This window comes from Phaethon lepturus, unplaced genomic scaffold (genome assembly GCF_000687285.1).
Source record: "Phaethon lepturus isolate BGI_N335 unplaced genomic scaffold, ASM68728v1 scaffold21481, whole genome shotgun sequence".
Classification (NCBI taxonomy): Eukaryota; Metazoa; Chordata; class Aves; order Phaethontiformes; family Phaethontidae; genus Phaethon; species Phaethon lepturus.
This window is the reverse complement of record NW_010520065.1, coordinates 14,880-34,814: the sequence shown is the minus strand read 5'-3', so window position 1 is coordinate 34,814 and position 19,935 is coordinate 14,880. Positions and strand designations below refer to the sequence as shown.

Genomic DNA, 19,935 nt, shown 5'->3' with positions numbered 1-19,935 from the left:
ATTCCTGAACCTGACCTGAGGAAGAGATCTCCTCCCTTGGGTCATACTTCCAACACATGGGAGGAGGGTGATTTCCAGCACTGATCTTCAAAAGGATGGAAGGAAGATAAAGAAAAGAGTGAGAAATTAGTGTTTCAGGAGAAGGGGGAAAAGCAAAAGAAAAAATGCCCGAGGGGCTGTTAAGGTGGATACGTGAAGATGCTTATAGCAGTCATGCAACGGTTACCCCCTTGGAATAAGACAACAAAGCTACTGCGGAGAAAGCAGACCGATACCCTGAGATTGCTTTCTCAACCACCTGAATTCTAGTCAACTCTCTCTGTTGTAGCATTTTCCCATCTAGTTTTTTTTGTTTTTTTTTTTTTTGTATTTGTGGTGTTTTATGACAGGCATTGGCAAAGTCACAGTCTCCTCTTCACCTCATCTGACCAAATTTTCTTTGAGCAAGGCATTCCCTTGCCAAGGACAAGGCTTGGAAGTGGTGAGAGGATGCGGCGATTTCCTCCCATGGCTGCTGGCTGCCTGCCCTTGGTGGGTCACACCATTCCATGGCCATACTGCCCGGTGGCTGCATCGTTCATGCTGCTCAATTGTGAATCCTCTCAGTGGGGATCCTCAATAGTTATTGACACTGGACAACAAAACCTCAAAGGACCCTGGGGATCTCGTTGCCAAGGGGAAATCTGACTTAGGCAATTAAGAATGGACTGCATGGAGTGACATTCCTAACTGCAGTGATGGGCTGTTTACTGAAGGTGAAAATGAAATGTAATGCATTATAGAGACAGGGGGGCATATAAGAGGAGTAACACTGGAAGACAGTAAAATATCCCAGGACAGCACTGGCACTGCTCACAGTCCTGAATGAGGAAAGGATGAAGACGAGCTCCTGGAAAAACAGACATACACAGCAGAACAAAATAGACAGCATCCTTCACACTCAGTCTCCCAATCTGTTCAGCCTCTAATGTGTTACTTTACGAAAAACCAAGACAAACACTGTTTTTTTTTTTAAAAAAAGCAACACAAAACCAACAACCCAGAAGTTGCTCTTTAAATTCAGCTGCAAAAAGAAGTCTGAGAGGGAGCTCCCAGCTTTAATCAAACATGAGGAAAACCAGACAACTCAGCATTCCAGCCACAGAAACACAAATAGTTCACAGTAACTCATGAGTGAGGTAAACATGCCAGTAAAACAAGGATATAAAGTAGGTTTAGTCACAGTGATTCATTGTAATGTTATGTCTTTTTCTCCAAGACCCCTGCACACTTTGTAGTCATTGAGCCTTAGGTGTAAGCATCACCTTACTGTCACCTGTGCCTGCACTGTCAAGCTCTGTATAAGAACTGGTTGCCCTTAGCCTAAATTATAGTCAGTAGAAAGATATAGGCTTTTGCTCCTGTGATTCAGCAGTTTGATGTTTTAAGGTCTACCTTAAGATGAAGTCATTCACTCTGGTTATTTCCCTCCAGTTGCTATAAAGGGTGTCTAGAGTATTTGAGGGAAGAAATTCCTATCTATATTGTCGATTCTGCGGCTGAAGCTAACACCTGCTTTGCTACTCCATAGATGTCAGGATCACATAGGATGAGTATCACCTCAGTAGTGCTTTTGTTTGGTTGTCCTTTGCTGCAGTTGTTGAGGCTTGATCATTGTTTGGCAGCATCACGCTCCACCCTGCACCCACACTCCTCTTCGCGAGGGCCTGGAGCCCTAGGGGCTGAGAGAAGCACCAGCCACGGAGGCTTTGGTGAAATGTAAGCCATCTGAACATGACCTCTCATGGGCCTGGTGAAATCACAAGGGTGTTAGAAGCTATGATTAATCTAAGCTTGATCTGACTTGTGGTCTGGGCTCTGGCATGGAGCTGTTACACTGGTGGCAATACTCTGGATTTGGAGACCACTGCAGCGTCTAGTGGGGCCAAGGAGAATGACCATCACAGAAGAGACTTGCTACAACTTTACACCTACAGACACGCCTGCTCCTGTCAACAATCGTCTTTTGTTCAAAGAGTGCCTGCTAGCCTTTCCCTGGCATGCCACTGAAAGGCTGGCTGATGAGAACGGAGGTTGCTGGGTACCAAGCACACTGTATCTATCACATCAGCCTGACAGACTGCCATTTGTATCTTCTTGCTCCCTGCTCCTCCTCATCCCTTGACCTCACCTGAGGACAAACCCCATCATTAAATGGTTCCCTAACCTCTCAGAAAGGATAGCACTAAAATAACTACTGAATAATCATGACAATACTTTGACAGCTTCGAGTCCCTGCTCTCTAAGGACTTAAAAGCACTTCACAAATGTGCAGGGACTCAGGCTGTCTCCAGTAAGGTCCTGTATCCTGCGGTAAGAAACGAACCACCGTATTCTGTTTTCCAGGTGACATCCCTAATGATCAGAAAACAACTCAAGCTCTGTCAATATTATAAGAACGTTCGTTGTTTTATTCTTTTTGGTGGGTACAAAAACCACAGTTTCTTACACAGAACAAGATTATAAATAATATCTGTAACATGAGTGACCCGTAGTCTCTTTTGATTCTACACTGCAGACTGATGACATACTCTAAACATTTTATCATTTTGTTTCTTGTATTAGACAGATGCAAATCTGTGGAACATGGAATGATGGAACAGAATGAAGGTAACAGCAAACAAGAGGATGACCAACAACTTTTATAAAAAAAAAGTCTCTGAATTTTATTACAGTGATGGCATTTTATATCAATTATTGCAATGAATTGTTCCCTAAGATGGTTAGAAAAAAGAATTGTGTTGTCCTCTACTGAATTTACATCAGTTAAAAAGCAAGCATGTTTCAATATTCCTCTTTTTCAAAGAAAATGTAAATAATTTCTTTATTTTTTCACAGGATTTACATATTTATTATTTTCTTATCACAGTTTAGTGATTTCATTTCTACAGCTGAACAGCTGAGTATTCTTCCATTGTATATATTGATGTTCTGGAGACACAGGTTAGCATGTTCATTGACTTCTATAGCTATTTTTCTCTCTTTGTCAAAACAAAGACCAAAATGTTGTCCTTTCTGAGCATGTTCTTCACAGTTTAATGCGCTAAATTGGCAAGTCTTATTAGTTTTAAGTCCACTCAAGTGAAATTTGTTGCTGTTAATACACCCTTCCTAGCCCCCTCCCCCCAACAAAACTAAATTATGAATTTTCCTGATATAAAATCTGAGTTTGGGTTTCCGAGCTGAGCTCATGCACACATTGTTGCTGATGATGTCTGGCGCATTTGGACGTACTTCCCTTTCTCAGCCAAATTATTAGTTCATCAATGACACTCCCATGTCGTTACAGTCTGTGCTGTGTTCCCGTCAGTCACCAACACAGTTTGATTAAGGCACTCAATTATTTTTTTGGTTTTTATGGTAGGTCCGATGCAATTACAGCCAATCCTGAACTTTGTCTAATTGCAGTTCCAGTATGCACGGCCTTCGGGCAGTCGGGAGTCAACACGCGTCCGTTTTCTCCCACACTCCCTGTGATGGATAATCTGGCTTTGTTTCTTATGGCTTCAGAAAAGGTAAGCTAGATTTGAAAAAAAAAAAAGGAGAAAAGAGGAAAACGTTACAATGTTTCTGTCCTTCAGCAAACCAGGACACAGCAAACACCAAAATATTAAATTTTAGACATCTGCATTTTTAAAGTTAGCATTAAATACAATAATAGTAATCATCATAAATATAGTACATAGCATTTAGGTCTACTAGGGGAAAAACAACTAGCAATTCTGAGGGTAAATTTCATTACCATAAATCATTATTGATTTAAATATAAAATCCGAATTTGATCAAGAAATTAACAGAAGAGGCAATACCTTCATCTAAACTGCTTCAAAATACATTTATATATGGTGAAATGAGAATCAAGACCTTTCATGAACCTGAGAGCATGAGCATCTGTGAATAAAGTCATGCACAGGTGTTTATAGGCTTAGACCTTCAATTAGAAATGTCAAGATAAAATATAACTGAAAATTGTTTACAAATTACAACAACTGTATCAGCTATCTTTGTGATAATTCCATGGATTAAATCTAAAGAAATCATTACTTCTTTTCACAATGCACATATTTAGTATCAGTAAATCTGAGAACTGTCCTCAAATCTCTTTTCAAATACATATATTTTCCTACAATTAGAGAAGGTGGGAACTTTCAAAGGAAATGTAGTTTATTGAGAGAAAATACAATTTTCTATATTTTTCTACATTAAGTCTAAATTTTGCACAAGAAAATTTAAATTTTTGTTACCTCAAAATCTTTACTTTCATGTAAATCAGAACAAAATATCATGTTTAGGGACTAGTTGACTCAAGCAAAGAATTTGGATTTATTAAAAAAAAAAAATATTTGTAGTTATGCCATCTAACTTTAGTCATCCAAAAATCAGTAACCTAATCTAAAAGAGCTCTCTCGTGATGACAGAAAAAGCCAAGACGACTAGTTTAGACTAAGTGATTTCCAGATGACTAAAATTAGGGGAGGTGTCAATCAATGCAGCAAGGAAACCTGGAACAACAGGCACCCAAACTGCGCTAAATTGAATTAGATTTCAAAGATACCATGTTAAGATATTGATTAGTGGGGAAATCTGATTTCTAGTCAGCAGAAGCTGTAGTCTAGGCAAGTAACTCATGTAATCGGTGTGCAGGGATGCAATCTGAAACACCATTTGGAAGAAGAGAGACAAGAGGGTGCATTCACATAGGAGCAAAGGGATGACAAACATAATAAAGTCCTTTTATTTGCTTTATTACTGATCTCTGCGTTTAGAACTTTGTCCCTCTGAGCCCGGTTTCTCCTTCTGAGGTAGCAGTGAAATCCTGAGCTGGTGTTTGACATGCTGGATGTGTACAGGGGTGAGGGAGATTCCTTAAAACTCCCGAACATTTCCACTGCTTCTGGGTGCACTTCTATGAAAACGCACCAGTCCGATATTGCATCGCTACCGGTAGCTCCTTCAACAAAGGGTTCTCCAAACTGCAGCTGCTGTTCTGGCACAGCTGGAGCTTGGATATAAAAGCAACTTTCCAAACCAATTACCCTGAAAACCTCTGCCCTCACAAGCAGACGGATTCAGGGAAAGGCCTCAGCTTACGGAGGGTGTTATGGCATTCTCCTTACGCTGAAACGCCTTGGCTTTGAGAACCATCAACTGCACTGTTCAAGGTCACCCTTTGAAAAGATTCCCTGCTGCCACAGTACTTTGTGACAGGGACTGTTACCAAACGTATCTTGACCTAATTCAAGATCTCTCCATCACTTTGATCAGCTCTCCGTTCATGGCCGTTCAGCGTTTGCCACCGGGAAATCTGAGAGATCAGATTTATATGGGATATATGTGTTACGCGTAACTGTGGTTTTATAGCTCAATCTATATAGCTTTCTGGCCATTGACAACACAGGACAGAAAGACAGTAAAAAGGGATCCACCAAAAAAAATAAAAATCAAATGAGAGTAACAAACTCAAACAAGCTCAGCAGCCTTCCATAGAAGAACAGAAAAAGCTGCAATAAAGCAACTCCTCTCTTCTCACGGCAGAGATTAACAACAGCTCAGCAACACACCACGGAAACAACCCAAACAGTTAACAAAGCCAGGAGGAACAGGTCAAACTTCTACTCGGGACAGTGCCATAAAGCCAAGTAACCAGGCAAGCTTCTGTGTTACATATGTAATAAGCCAGGCTAATAATCTACTTAATTGTGCTATTACAATTGCAGATTTATGGCCTGGCTGTGGAAACAGTTTCAGGAGAGGCTGGGATGAGAGGGAAAAGCCTTGGTATTTAGCGCGAATATTACCCAAATTGTGAAAGTCTCTGTGCGCTGTGTATGTAGTTAATAGTGATAATGTATTTTAAAATCCGTCATTAATTTTGATTAAATTAGTTATGGAATTAATCACGTGAAAACACTGACTGCCCTGTTCCTATTGGGAAATGGCAATTTAGGAACCTGATATCCTCAGTCTGTATAATACAAATATCCTAGCCTGTGTGGGTTCTGTTGTTGTTCAGGCTCCTCTAGTACCTGGGTCACATGGAGGTGTCTTTGGCACAAACACTTAAGATGAGCTTTTAATGAATTTTTCTATCTTGAATATGAAACTGGAAGTGTACGAGTGAAAATAAGTGCATTACACATTTACTGAGCCATCCTGTAGCACTTCGCCTTTTTTGTAATTAATTTAACAATTTTTTCTTTGCTTTTCATATTTTTGTAATAAATCTTGTTAATTATAAACAACAGCATGGGATGGGAGAGCAAGAGAAGGCAGCTGCACTGGAAGCTGGGTCATGAGCTTCATGGCCCACTGAGAAGTCCATGGAGAGGAGGTGGTCATGGCTGGCTGGATACGGGGACAATCCCTTCGAAAGCCCACAGGTTTGGGGTGAGGAACTCAGTGTACTAAGGGCTTACTACTGATACACAAAAATGGAAAACTGCTGCCTAGGAGAAGAGGAAAGGATTGTTCCCCCCTTAAAGAAAACTTCCTTTCCTGCCTTCAGCAGATGCAATAGCCTGTCATCCCTTCTGAATATCTTTATCCCACACATACAGACCAGTCGTTTACCATACAGACTAGTCCTTTATCATATAGAGTAGTCCACACATACAGACTAGTCCTACATTTTCACTTTCTGCTGCCTCACAGGCAGGTGGATTTCCCTGAGGCAAATCAACTTTTGACTGGATCAAACTAAACGAAAAAACATGGTAATGGATATTAATTGTCAAGCGGGTTATTTAAGCTATTTTACGTTAGTTTAAAACATATGCTATTAAAACTATTTGAAGTTAGCTTAAAAAGTCAAGTGTGTTGGTTACTCATGCAGGTTAGAACCGCCAAGCATCTTTCCATATTAGCAAGTTTTAGTCCCTATATGATCCCTTTACTCCTTAGATGAACAGACATATCAAGGGTTTCAAAATGCTTAAGAGAGACAGATTTATGCAGAAATATGCGTAACCAGTGTTGTGGGCTCTGTACTGCTGCCAGCTAACAGGGGTTTATGACTAGCACGTGTACAACGGACGGCATAGTCACCCTGTACAGAGCACGGCACGCAGGTAACCCCTCGCCGCCTGCGTGGCTAGGGATGGCCAAGCATGGCCAGGAGAGGATGACCGGACCTTGGCAGTCGTCCACACATAAGCATAAGCATTTTTATAAGAAGTTCACATGCTGAAATTTCTCAGATAAATATTACGGCAAATAAGTAGAATGAAGACTTCAGAAGTCTATAAATATTTGCTTGAAAACCTAGTTCGTTTTTTTTTTTTGTGTGTGAATTTTTAAATGTCTGCATCCTAAAATGTTTTTAAGAGATTATTGAAAGTTTTGACTGACCCAAACATTAATTTTCCATAAAATAAAATGCAACGTGAGTATTTTTAATGTATTTTTTCCTATTCATCTCTGTGTTGCAAAAAATCCTACAAAACCCCAAACTTTAGAGAAGGGTACTTACGATCTTTCCTTAAAAAATAAAACTCAGTTAGGTCTAATTATTAATTCAAGAAAACAGTAAGGCTAAAATAAATTCTACAAGTATAATAATAGCGTTTGTTGCACTGGAATCACAGAGCTGGGTGGGAACTCGGGGATTGCCAAATCATGCCATGTTTAGCATGCTCAGCCAGTTTGGGTCAGGTCAGTATTTGAAATAAAGCTTTGGGTTTTTGTTTGCTTTCTTTAAGACTGTGGTTTGGATGCACTGCACCCTGCAAACTTGATAAGGAATATGTTTTCTGGGACTTTTACTTTTATACCAGCCTGGGGACACTCTCAGTCATGGGCACATGACTGAGGAATTTAAAGGAAAAAGATATCTTCATTTGCATTTTGCACAATTACTTGCACAGGATTATTTCTTTTTAAGACCCTTATTAGTGACAGTAGGCAGTGAACTTGGGAGATTAACATTAGCACCTGGAAGTCCTGATTCCCAGTTCACAGTAACGAACACTGGCCTATACTCTCGGAGTCCCCCGACACCTACTGTGCCTCACATTTTCACTAGTGAACGAAGTGCACAGCTAAGACTTTTTTTTTTTTTCTTTACATGGGGAAATTAGGCAGCTCTGTTGCAATTAAAATATTGACCCAGGGTCATGACTTCTTGTACAACAGGGAACAAAAGAAAACTACACAGCGACAGTATGTTTGGGATAGTTTCCCAGCCAGCGTACGCCAAGCCCCTCCCTTGCCCCCCGAGAACCCACCTATTCCTTGCAGCGCTCCAGCTACCATGCTCAAACACCATTCTCTGCTCACTCTGTGTTTGCTCTGTACTGTATGGTTCGGTATTGTACCGGCTGTGCCTTTAGACTGTAAGCTCCTCGGGACAGGGACCTGTTATGTGTTTGGCTCACTTCACCTATTGTACAGCGCCGTGTACTCCAGCGCTATATAAATAATAAATAAAAAATAATAATTGTATCTATCTCCAGTTGTTTCCTCCAAAAATTTTTCTAGATGGCAACTAAAAATTATATTCTCCTTCTCCTTTCCCTAAATTTTTGTTTCTTACTTCCACTATAGGATTGGCTCAGTGATTTCAGGAAAATGTAGCTCAAGCTTTTTGTTAACAGAGGAGACGTGTGGCTTGCCATCTGCAAGGGCAAGGGAGGTCTAGGTAGCACGGAAGGGCAGGGGTCTAGCTGCACCTTCACTCATAAAGCAGCCGGTATAGCTTGGGAGCTATGTACAAGTTATATTTAGAAGCTCAATTTGCCGCTACGTGCAATTTCCAAAGGTCAGAGAGTTGATCTGACTAACGATTAGTTGGCAAGATACCCACTGCCGGGATGAGAACAAGTTCATTAGTAAACCATCCCTGCACGCCTGCTCCGGGAACTACGCAGAGCGCAGCTCGGCAGCGCCAGCGGTTCGGTCTCCGAAACCGCTGCGTGAGCATCGAACACGCGCTAGTCCTGAGCTTGGCAAGGGGGCACGTTCCTGAAAGCTGAGGACGATAATCAAGGTCTGCTCACTGGTTAGTGACTTTTTGTGGTTACTAGAGTGGGCAAAAGTCGACCTGAAGCAGGATATTGTGAAAAAAATGCCACACAATTAGCATAAAACATATATCAAAGGGAGGGTGAAGGAACAGGGTGGGGAGGAGGGAGAGAAGGCAAAACAACATTTAGACTTCTTGTAACAGTGCCTTGTCTTCCGTTACGTTAACTATGGTTCAGTGACGTTGCCTATCCTAAATCTTGATTATAACAAAGTCCCAGTTAGGGCCAACATCGAATAATAAAGGCTTACAGCAATTTGTCACTAGTAGAATGCAAACCTTCAGGACTGGCCAATCAAGTAATTAAACACTGGCCCTCTGAATATATATTTTACGTTTTCAAATAGTTGTCATCTCCCAACTGAATCGACAACATTGAGTTGTTAAAAACGTAATTTTTGTGTTAAAAATTCCTTGCAATGCAGATGTCTATTAGCAACATAGAATAGTATACTGTACATCTGCAGCCAAAAAAAAATGAACCGCTTTGCACTGAATTTTTCCAAAAGCTCTGTTCAGAAGCAAGCACCACTAGACAGACATGTCACAACACTGCGTTACAAGATGCATCACCCACTCACTGTAGTAGGCCCTAAGTCCTACCCCTAAATTTTAATACTTTCGGTTCCATATACGTTGTAACCTTCTCTATAAGTTGCTAAATTCTGGGTATTCTGCGAGGAAGTTGGGTTAAAAGTCTGTGCACTCTTTGCCACCTTCATTCGTTTCGCCTCTGCCCTGGACTTGTAACAGAACTCTATCAAAGCCACCAGCATTGCCAAGCCCAAGCCTCCAACCAGAATGTAGAAGACTCCAGCAACGTTGCTGAGACTCAAGGCACTCGTCTTGTCCTGGGGAAACAGAAGTGACACAGTTAACCCCGGAAAACAGACCCTCAGGAACACAAGCTACATATCAAAACATTGGAAATAGAAATAAGTGACAATGTTTAGCTGAAATTAAAGGACAGTTGTTTACATACTTCTCACAAAATTTGACCTATCTGGATCTACACAATGTATTTTCAGCGCCTAGTTTTCCTGGTCGGCATAAAAAAATATTACATTGCCAACATATCAGGATGTCATTGCTTGCTTACTGCAAAGCATTACTTCCACTAAGCGGAAAATTAAACAATGACATGTCTAGCTCTCTTTAGAGGACATTTTAGCACTGACATAAAACTGCATTTACATAAAGCTCTTTAAAAGCCTTGGAATCCAGAAATCCACTTATATCAGACAAGACTCTGCTTGATCTTTACAAAAACAGTAATTGTACTTGTGGTAGGCATAGCTGCTAATTTAAAAGATCCAGGTGAAAATAACATGTGAGGCTTAAGTTATTTCTTTGAAGAAACACTTCCTTTGAAAGTGCACACTGTACCATACGCATCGTGATATATTTGCCTCTTACCGATTATTGTATTTTGTTTCTATTTTATTATAGACACAGTTCTGGAACATGCCCATGGACTACGAAGACTCAGTAATGGTATAGTTTTAAATAGCAATTTAGGAAATCTTACACATTATTCATAATTTAGACAGCAGTGAGAACTTTCTTTACCAAATTATTAAATATACATTATTTTATAAATTATCACCTTCTTGGATGTAATGTAGTAAATAACTATTCTACATTTCTCTATACTTCACTGCTTAATTATGAATCGTGTATTTTGATTTGAAATCCATGTGCATTTTTAGCACAGTTCTCAAGGAACTCACTCAAGATTGACCTCCATATACTACATCGTGCGCCTTAAGACACTTATAAAGCTTTATTCTTATGCAGACTATATAATATTTACCTAAAGTAAGGAGAGTACTTAACTTCCAAATGTAATGTCTATGAAATTTTAACTTACGAAGAATGCAAAATATTTGGATGTTTAATTTAAAGAAGCACTATTTACTGTGCAACCAGTAGATTTGCACAGTAACGATTCCCATGGACATGTAGAGATGTTTGGGGCTTACAGCTGGGTTCTGCTTTGTCTGTCTCTTTTTAGCTGCCTAAGAGGACTCCGAGTGTCCGGGAGGTGACTGTGTTCCTCCGGTGGCAACTGCTAACGTGGTGCTTGCAAACAAGGAGGAGGCAGGACTGCGAAAGACCCGACCTAACGTACGTGGTGCGTTCAGCCTTGCTCAGCTGCCACTTACAGGTCCTCTGCTGTCCTCGTAACTGGTTTTCACTCCTTCCTCCAAAGCACTTGCCAGAAAAAGCAAAATGTGTTGGAAATTCGTTTCCCAGGCTAATTTTACCCGCTTTCCAGCAGGGTAACTCTCAGGGCACGCAGACAGCGAGCAGGCGCTGCCCGTCACGCTGGCCTTTTGGCCCCGGCCAGCACGGGCTGGCACGGAGATGGGCACCGTCAGGAAATGTCATTCTCGGAATATGGGGCTGGCACTGGCTGCGGTGCTCCCTGGCCATCAGAAATACCTGCTCTGTGTTTGTCCCCGAACAGAGAGAAGCAGAGAAGGCTCCACTCCCCGGAGCTGTCAGGATTACCGTTTGGGAATGGACAAGGGTAAACACTGGAAGCCGTAGAAAGCGGTTAATTACCAAAGCCTTTCACTTCAAAGCTCTTCCTTGGCTGCTGAAGGAGCCAGGGACCTTCCCAGAGGCAGCCAGGCACAGCCCCCCGGGGCAGCGATGAAAGGCAATCCTTCCCGCTAATGTTTCTGCTTTTCGGAAAACTGCTGAGGGAGGCCGGCTCCGAAAGGAGAAGGCGTGAAGCGACATTTCCCAAGTAGTCAACGGGGAAAGTCCACCCACCCCAGGCAGGAAGGTAACAGCTAGCCCAGCCTGCCTCCCCCAAACCCAAAAAGCTGCCTTGTAACTCTTCAACAGATGCCCTGGACATATAGGACAATGCTGGGTGATATATGTCACTGAAGACTTTAAAAAGCAATAGTGCTTCTTTAAATTAAAGTGCGACCCCCATTAAGACGGGGCAAAGCTGGTTCATTCTGTGTCTACAGCTGCTTATTTTATTTCTAAGTCATTTTGTTTATTACTTCCTTTACTGCTTTGTGAACACGATAGTAGGTCCCGAACTGCAGCGACTGACCTTACTTCCAGAGTCCTTGGGTCCACATTCACCTTTATCGTACCACCATTTGTTTTTCAGCTTGTCTAAGACGCCTGCCTCACTGAGTTTCAAAACGGCAAGGTTTACAGGAGTTCTTCACGTGGAAAATAACATAAATAACATTATATATGTTATTTTATGTTATTCAAGTAAAACTACATAGAATCGCATTGCAAAGTGACAGAGCAGAGGCCACAGTGGGTGCTATGTCATGTACTGTTGGCCCAGGTTTAGACAGACATATGACCGGGACCTGCTCCATCGCTTTAGGTAACAGGCACATACTGCTGGGGAAGATTTGTAAATAAATAGTATGCAATTACTGTGAACCCAAAACTATTGGCTCAGACATGTTAACAACATACCCTTCAGAGACATATATAATACAACCGGATATACGACTTAAGAAACGTATTCGTTTGTGTTGCTTGCTTTCAGTCTGTTTTTAGTTTGTATGCATACAAACTAATAATATGACTTGGCTATAGCTATTTCATTTACTGCCCTCAAAACTATCCTGGCAAGAGAAAGGAGATGCTTCGTGCAGTTTTCTGCCCGTAACCACTTGGCACAGACCTGTAATCAGGAGGTCTGCGTGCAGAGAACTTAGGGGGAGAGCTGCGATCCCCTTATCCTCACCTAAGGAGAACATGACAGTCAATCTTTCATTTCCATTTCCCGTTTCAACATTATTTTCAAATTCCATGTTTTTCCTTAAATCTCCCTTATTCACATAAGTGTTTCAAGGGTCCCAGGCTGATGATAAATTACTGCTTGGAATATCTTCTCTTACTTAGTGGTATTTGCTGTGGGTGACGTAACAGAATTTAATATTGAGATGAAACCTAATCTGATGCCTCAGAGTCATGAATTGCTATGGGTTTACACTGAAGTTACTTAAACTGACTGAATAATTTCAGAGTATTATGGTAATGCCCCACTTCATGCAGTTGTACCAGTTCATTTTCTAAAAACCTACAAAATGAATAACAGACTTATGTACTTTCACTTTGAATCATTGACTGTAAAATTCTTAATTTGGTAGGCCTATGGATATCTATTTATGTGCAGGTGTGCAGGAAAACACAATATATATTATCAGAGAAGGAGGTAGATTAGATAAACAGAAATGGCATGTGAGAGAGAGCCTTCTGGTGATGTTATATGACATAGGACCTGATCCTGGGTGTGCCAGCAGATGGGAAAACTAATCCCCCATAATCCATGCGTTGCTAAAATGTTAACTCATGAATTCAAGGCTTAATAAATAAATAACCAGTGCAAGCATTAATTAGCATAGTGTAACTGCACCTACTAAAATAGTTACTATGAGAGAGAAAAGGGGCTTGTTACACTCTATAACTGATTTAACTGGAAATCCCCAAATGTTTATGTATTAATATTTGTGCATGTTTGTGATATATATTTAATTCACAAATAGCAGTTCCTGAACCTTGTAGGCTACTCTTAGCTTTAGGGATCCTGTCTTTTCATACATTCCGATTACTCGTTGTATATACACATAAAGAGGGGCACTCACCTCACCCCACCTCATTTTTTTAGCCATAAGTTATGCCCCAAGCTTTGGCTGCCTGTCTAGGCCTCCCTGCAGTTAAGGGAAAAAGACGGGTGCCTCCAAAAGGTGGTCTTAAATACCAGTTTTAACAAAGGATGAAGCATGCTGTTGAGATGCCCATCTCTTTTCATTTACTACCCAGGAAGCCTTGGTGCCTCGGAGAAATGACAATTTTTGACAGCTACAGTTGGGTGGGAGGATTCCCAGGTTCTCTCAAGTGATCCCTTTACTTAAAGGAAAGGCTTCACGCACTTTCCAAATCCCACATGTTTAATTCATATGGAATACTCTGCTTCTAGAACAGAAAATGCCTATTTCTTTCTCGATCTTTCCCAGTATTCAAACTTACATTTTGTCTTCAGGCTTCCTGGCAGCAGGTTGTGTAGCCTGATAGTGGAATATGAGAATCCCACAGCTGTGAAATGAGCGGGTAGCACTTTGGGATGCTGGCAAGTTGCCTGTCAATATGATCCTCCATTTGCTTCTAGTACAAGTGCGAAATAATTAATGTTATTTGGATAGCTGTCATCTGTAACATGTCATGCATTGGCACCGAGCCACAATTCGGTGCTCCTAAATCCCAGCAGTGTAACGGGGCTGGTGATGACAAAGATGAGGGACATCCAGGTACTGCTTTGGCATGGAAAATCAGAAGCTTGTGGAGTTGTTGCAGATTAAGCTGATTAAAGTGATAATTAGGACTCAATATGAACTATCAAGACCAGCAGCAAGCTGGGACAAGTTAGAAAACAGATGTCTCCCAGTCCTTTGCTTGTTTTTTCAGCAGTAGCAGTTTAGGTCTATAAAGCCTGATGGAGGCAGGGATTTTTTCTTCTTTGCAGCTGTAGCTCCTTCAATGTCATCCTTTCTGCATTATCCCTGCAAGGAAGCTCTCAGGTTTTCCTTTGGGAAAAGCAATCAATTTCATGATTAAAAGTGCCACGCTATCCTCAATATATAACTGAACGCCATGGCAATGGCCAGCACAGATGAGGCAATTCCCACTTTTCACTGAAGTACAGCCAATGGTGTGTCCGAGGCCAGGCCCTCGTTTCTCCTCTCCACTATTTTTGCTGAAACACTTTCTGAGTCAAGGCACTGCACAAGCTTGGGGAAACCTGTCCTTTGCCCATCGCTTTCTCACCTGCCCTAGTGAGGCTATGTGAATGAGACACGATGTGTCCTTTACATCTCCCTTCAGACAGTCCTAGCTGTGATGAAGGAGAAGCACTCCAAGCGAAATTTAAAATTAAATTAAAAAAAAAAATTAAAAATATTTTACACTTTCAGAACAGGATTTTTGTCCCACTTTAAATCAGCCAGCTGCAATGGGGAATGTACATGGTCCCATACAAGAAGCCCAGACTGAGGGGCTACAGAGTGGAAAAGAAAGATTTTTCCTTATGCTTCTTAGAATAGGAACATATATACCTGTTTGCAATCACAGTAAGTGATTGCAGATGTAGTAAATTTCTCTTTTAGGCTTTGCTTTATTTATTTTCTCATTTTAGTAGAAGATTTTCAGCAGCTGCCATGGGATATGAATGCCCAGGTCACCTTGGCTTTCAGGGCAAGTCACTTATCTAGGTGTTTCTCCTTTCTATGAAAATACTCTCTCTAAATAAGCATAATTTTGACTGTGTCAGTCACAAACTCAGAGACTACAACTTACTACTACACTGCTTACACAATCAGTTGGTGAATAGTCCCACTGATATTAAATGGGGCAGAAACTAAAAATCAGTATGGTCTGCTGACAGGAACAAGAGCAATGTACATAAGTCATATACAGAGTCAAATCCAGCATTTAGAATTAAATTTCCCATCAAGCTCAGTCTTGCATACTTAATATTACAATGGAAAATTACTACAGACTTGGTTTTTTTTCCCCCAAGTTGTGTAGTGTTTTCTGAATTTCTAATGTTGGGCTAAATCTTCAACTAGAGTAAACTGGCAGGGCTTGTGAAAATCAGTGTAGTTTTTCCAATGTACAGCTGCTGAGAATCTCCGTTGTTATAAATAAATAGGACCCATCTGCCTTGAATTCATGTAAGGACAACGTGTGAGCAATAATAACTAAAATTACCCTTTATATATGGAGAAGAATTTGTCCCATGTAGTCACAGTGCAAAACTGTTGTGTGACAGCACAGGAGACCCTGTTCTTCACCCACGTGCTGAAGTCAGTGGTGGTGCAGCCTGACTTGGGCGCAGGGACAGCCGTTTTCTGCCTTTTCATCATGCTCTCAGCCCTTCTACCTCCTCTCTCAGCTTCTTACTCATTTCCTCCTACCCTGTCATCAATCACTTGCTCTAGGAAGGGCTGGCTTTTAAGAGCCTCAGACTGGATCTTGTGCCAGCAACATCAGCAAAATCACAGTGCTTTAAAACAGCGGTAATGAAGTTCTGAGTTAGTTGTGTTCAAGACAACGAATGGGCACTTACAGAATTTAAATTACAATACTGAGCGGTTCTGAAACCAATACAGAATTCTGGTAGGCAGGGATTTAAAAAATGCGATCACGAGTATGCTTTAGGAGCATTTTCAATACCCTTTGAATTGAATTTCAATACCTGAAATTTTCAATTTCAATTCAATACCAATTAATGGCTGAGCCATTAATTAAGTGTAAGGTCAGTCTCATCCGCTCAGTGAAAAACAAGGGCCACTGTGTTCTCCTGAGGGCTGCCAGCAGAGACTGGAGGGAAGCTCCATCAGCTCAGCTGCCTTCCACTCACACTTTTATAAAAACAACAGAGCAGAGTGGCAGCAACTGTGTTTGAATACCTTCCCATGCATCACATGAAATGATGATGGCATACAGTTAAGATCTGAGGTAATACTTTCAAAAGCATTTAAATGACTTGGGGACCTCAGTTTTTATATTCAAACATGACATAATTACTGAGGTCACTAAACCACAGGTGGTTCACACAGGGCAGCTCTTGGAACTGTCCTTCTGAATTTTGGAAGACTGTCCCTTCAAGGCAACAATAAATGGGGAGGCTAAAGATGACCTTTTAAGAGCACAGAATGGAGGTAGGAGAAACCTTGTTTTACAGAGCAACACAAACCTTTGGAGAGCTGCTGAACTCTCATGAAACTCCCTGATTTCTATAGTCTGTACTTTCATGAAGGGTTATTCTGGGTCTAGACTCCCGTATTCTGACTAGTGAATCTCAAATAGTTGCAGCACAGTTACCAGTTAAGTCTCAGGTGCTGTATTTCTTTCAGGAGAAGAGGATGTTCTGATTCTTGTCCATGACAGTAGGAAGCCCTGTAATTTGGACTGGAGCTGCTAACAAAGCTCAGGGTTTGTTCTTTTTAAATTCATACAATGAAAAGAAGCATTAGCTAGAGATGCTTAGGAGCTTAGTTTGGGACTTGTTGGTAGCCGTTAGGTTTGCAACAATAATGCATGGTGTCCTGTTTTTTCCATTAATGATCATTTGCTAGCATATAAAATTAAAATATTTAGAGCTCCATTAATTCAGCAGAAAGGGTGTCATTGACCTTAATTGATCAGATCCTACAAGACTGTTCCTGAAAAAAAAAAAAAATGGATTTTAGATGGTAAATGGCTAACTAACACTTTGGGGAGTTAGAGTAGCTGTTGTTTAAAAAACAAGACCAGATGCTGCTGCAATGCAGAATTTGAGAAGCATGGTAATGCTCACTCATCTCCATGATATGCCTGGCCCTACGGAACGTGGGCAGTGCAGGCACATGATAGACCTGGGGCTTCCCAGGAGTGCTGGTACTGCCTACTCACTCCGCTGTGCCTGGGAAAAAGCGTGGCAAGAAACAGGCTTGAGGTCAGATGAATGCTCCTGGCAGGCTGTATGTAGTCCTAGGACCACAGGTTGAACTCCATCACGTTCTCCATGCTCTGCTAACGCTGCCTTGCCCACCATATTTTCTACTGCATCCTGACCTGCTGCGTCACCTATCGTTCATCTCCATTGGCGATGTGTTCCCTCCTCCCTCCTGCATTCACAGATCTTCCCTGTTTCTCCACGGACCGCACTCCTTGCCTTTCTTTTCTACTTTTTTCTGCCATTCCTTTTTCTCTCACTTGCCATCACACCAAACTCGCTCCTTCAGCACTTCCAGACATTTCCCTGGTGAAGCTCTGCCCATCCTTCTGCCACGAGCTGCTGCCCCTTTCCCGCCTTGTGACTCAAAGCACCAGTGGCTGGTAACCAGGGAAAGTAAGTTAAAAGCATCCTTAGTTTGCTACCTAGCTCTTATCTCACCTTTCAAACGCAGCAGGTTTGTGAGAAGTGTATTCTAAGAATATGGAGGCAGTTTAATGATGTCACTCCCTGCCTGTGACATTTAAAAAAACCCCAAATAAACCCGTCCCCCAATAATGCAAAAGCTCAGGCCGGGGTGGAGCATGTAATAGTAGCAACGTGGGAGATCGACAGTTCGCTTGTCAACTTTCTTACAGAAGTCGGTGTCTGCTCCACTTGCAGGTAAGTGCCATCAGATCTAATACGCCTATGCACTTTGGAAGAGAAAATAGAGACCATTTTTGAAACTGTGACTGCTGGCGAGCAGAGCGGCGGGGGGAAAATAGGTAGAGCAGCAGGATCGAAGGCAAAGTGAAGAGGATTAGGAGACCAGTTCTGGGTGAGTGCAGAACAGCCCAAGGGACGGTCCCTGAGGCCAGGACACAGCATGAAAGAGCAGGAGGACTAAAGAAGGAGAGAAAATAGTATGAAAAAATATATGTAGGCAACTGTAAAGAAAGCTACATAAACTGTGTTTGACAAATCAGTCAAGTTTAATCATCTACATCTGACTAGCTCTGTGCCTGCACAGTTACCTGGGCAGTTTTCTCTTATATATTGTTCACACACAAGCACATAAATAAATATTATTACATGCTGACTGGCACGGAAGGGTTATTTTTATCATCGACCTTCCCCACTTCACCATCTTCCAATTCCGTATCTTTGCTTCTTTTCAGCACAAGGCAGTTTCCCAAAAGGAAGCTGTGAGGAAGCAAGGAAGTAGTGGCACTGGCCACATGGAAGATACGGAAATGCAGGAAGAATAAGAAGCTGTCATCATCTCAGCCTAAAATTTAGCCTAAAATCCCTGTCTGATAAATTCTGCCTGGGGAACAACCATGGATTTGCTGGTAAGATACCAGGAAACGTCAGCATGAAGATATTTTAGCTGAAATTTGTTCTCCTATTTTGGATACTCATGTGGAAATTGTAATTTGTACCAGTATTATTTGTGTCAATAGTGGATCCCTGAGCCTGGACCATTACTGCTGGGAGGCAGTCACGCTGATTTGCACCCTTTTCCTTTACTGCCGCTGAAAAATATTTTGGGTAGTACCATATAGCAGGAAAAAAGTCTAAGCTGGCATTTTCTCCCGAAAGTTTCAAACTGCTTGTTCACAAGAGCAAGCTTGGAAAAAGCTCATCACGATTTCAGAAGATGCAGGTTTCTGAAAACGGGTGATAGGTCTCACAGCAGAGACCGTGTACGAGTTCCCCTTGGGGCGCTTAAACAAATGCAAATATTTTTGCTTTGACAGTAATTGCATACACCCAGATCGCAACTGCAGGTACCAGCGGCGCTGCGCTACTGGTGAAGCTGTTTCGTCGCAGGTAACACCCCAGCAGATGCACCAATTACTTCACATACTGTTTACCCGCTTTTGGTGACATTGAGGCTAACCTTGGAGTCACCTCCCCCGCTGCCACATTCTCCTTTGTCGTACCACCATTTGTTTTTCAATTTGTCCAAGAGGCCTTGTTCATTCAGTTTTAAAACTGCGAGGTTAACAGCATTTCTTGAAACGATAAAACATATTTTGTAAGAAACTGCACAGCTGTTAAGATGTTAGAAGGAATGAGGACTTAAGCTGTTTATAAGCTTGATCCGCACGCTAAATAAACCTCTCATTTCCATATTTCAAAGCCCTTGGCAGCACAAATAATTGTGGTTACTTTCAAATGTGAAAAATGTGTTTCCGGTGTGGAAACAATTTTCAGAACGGTTTGGATTTTAACAAGAAAATTCTATCAACCAACCAAAACTATTTTTCCAAAATAATGATAAAGCTCTGCCTAGAATTATAAACGATTTACACAGATTTATTTTAATCTATATTTAGAATACGTTTAGTGTGGGTTTTTCAACTGATTTTGAGGCTGATTTTTCAAGCAGATGGGAAAATGT

At 41.4% G+C, this 19,935-nt stretch overlaps 1 protein-coding gene across 1 annotated transcript in view; it reads right to left on the bottom strand.

Moving 5' to 3' along the window:
• Positions 1-2,419: 2,419 nt before the first annotated feature.
• LOC104628625 (glutamate receptor 4-like) overlaps positions 2,420-19,935 on the bottom strand; it is a 22,524-nt gene continuing 5,008 nt past the window's right edge. The window contains exons 2-5 of the mRNA XM_010297274.1: positions 19,406-19,546; positions 12,135-12,249; positions 9,775-9,909; positions 2,420-3,559 (exon numbers count right to left, since the gene is read on the bottom strand). Of these exons, the coding sequence (XP_010295576.1) occupies positions 3,395-3,559; positions 9,775-9,909; positions 12,135-12,249; positions 19,406-19,546 (556 nt within the window). The 3' untranslated portion in view covers positions 2,420-3,394. The remainder of the gene's footprint in view (positions 3,560-9,774; positions 9,910-12,134; positions 12,250-19,405; positions 19,547-19,935) is intronic.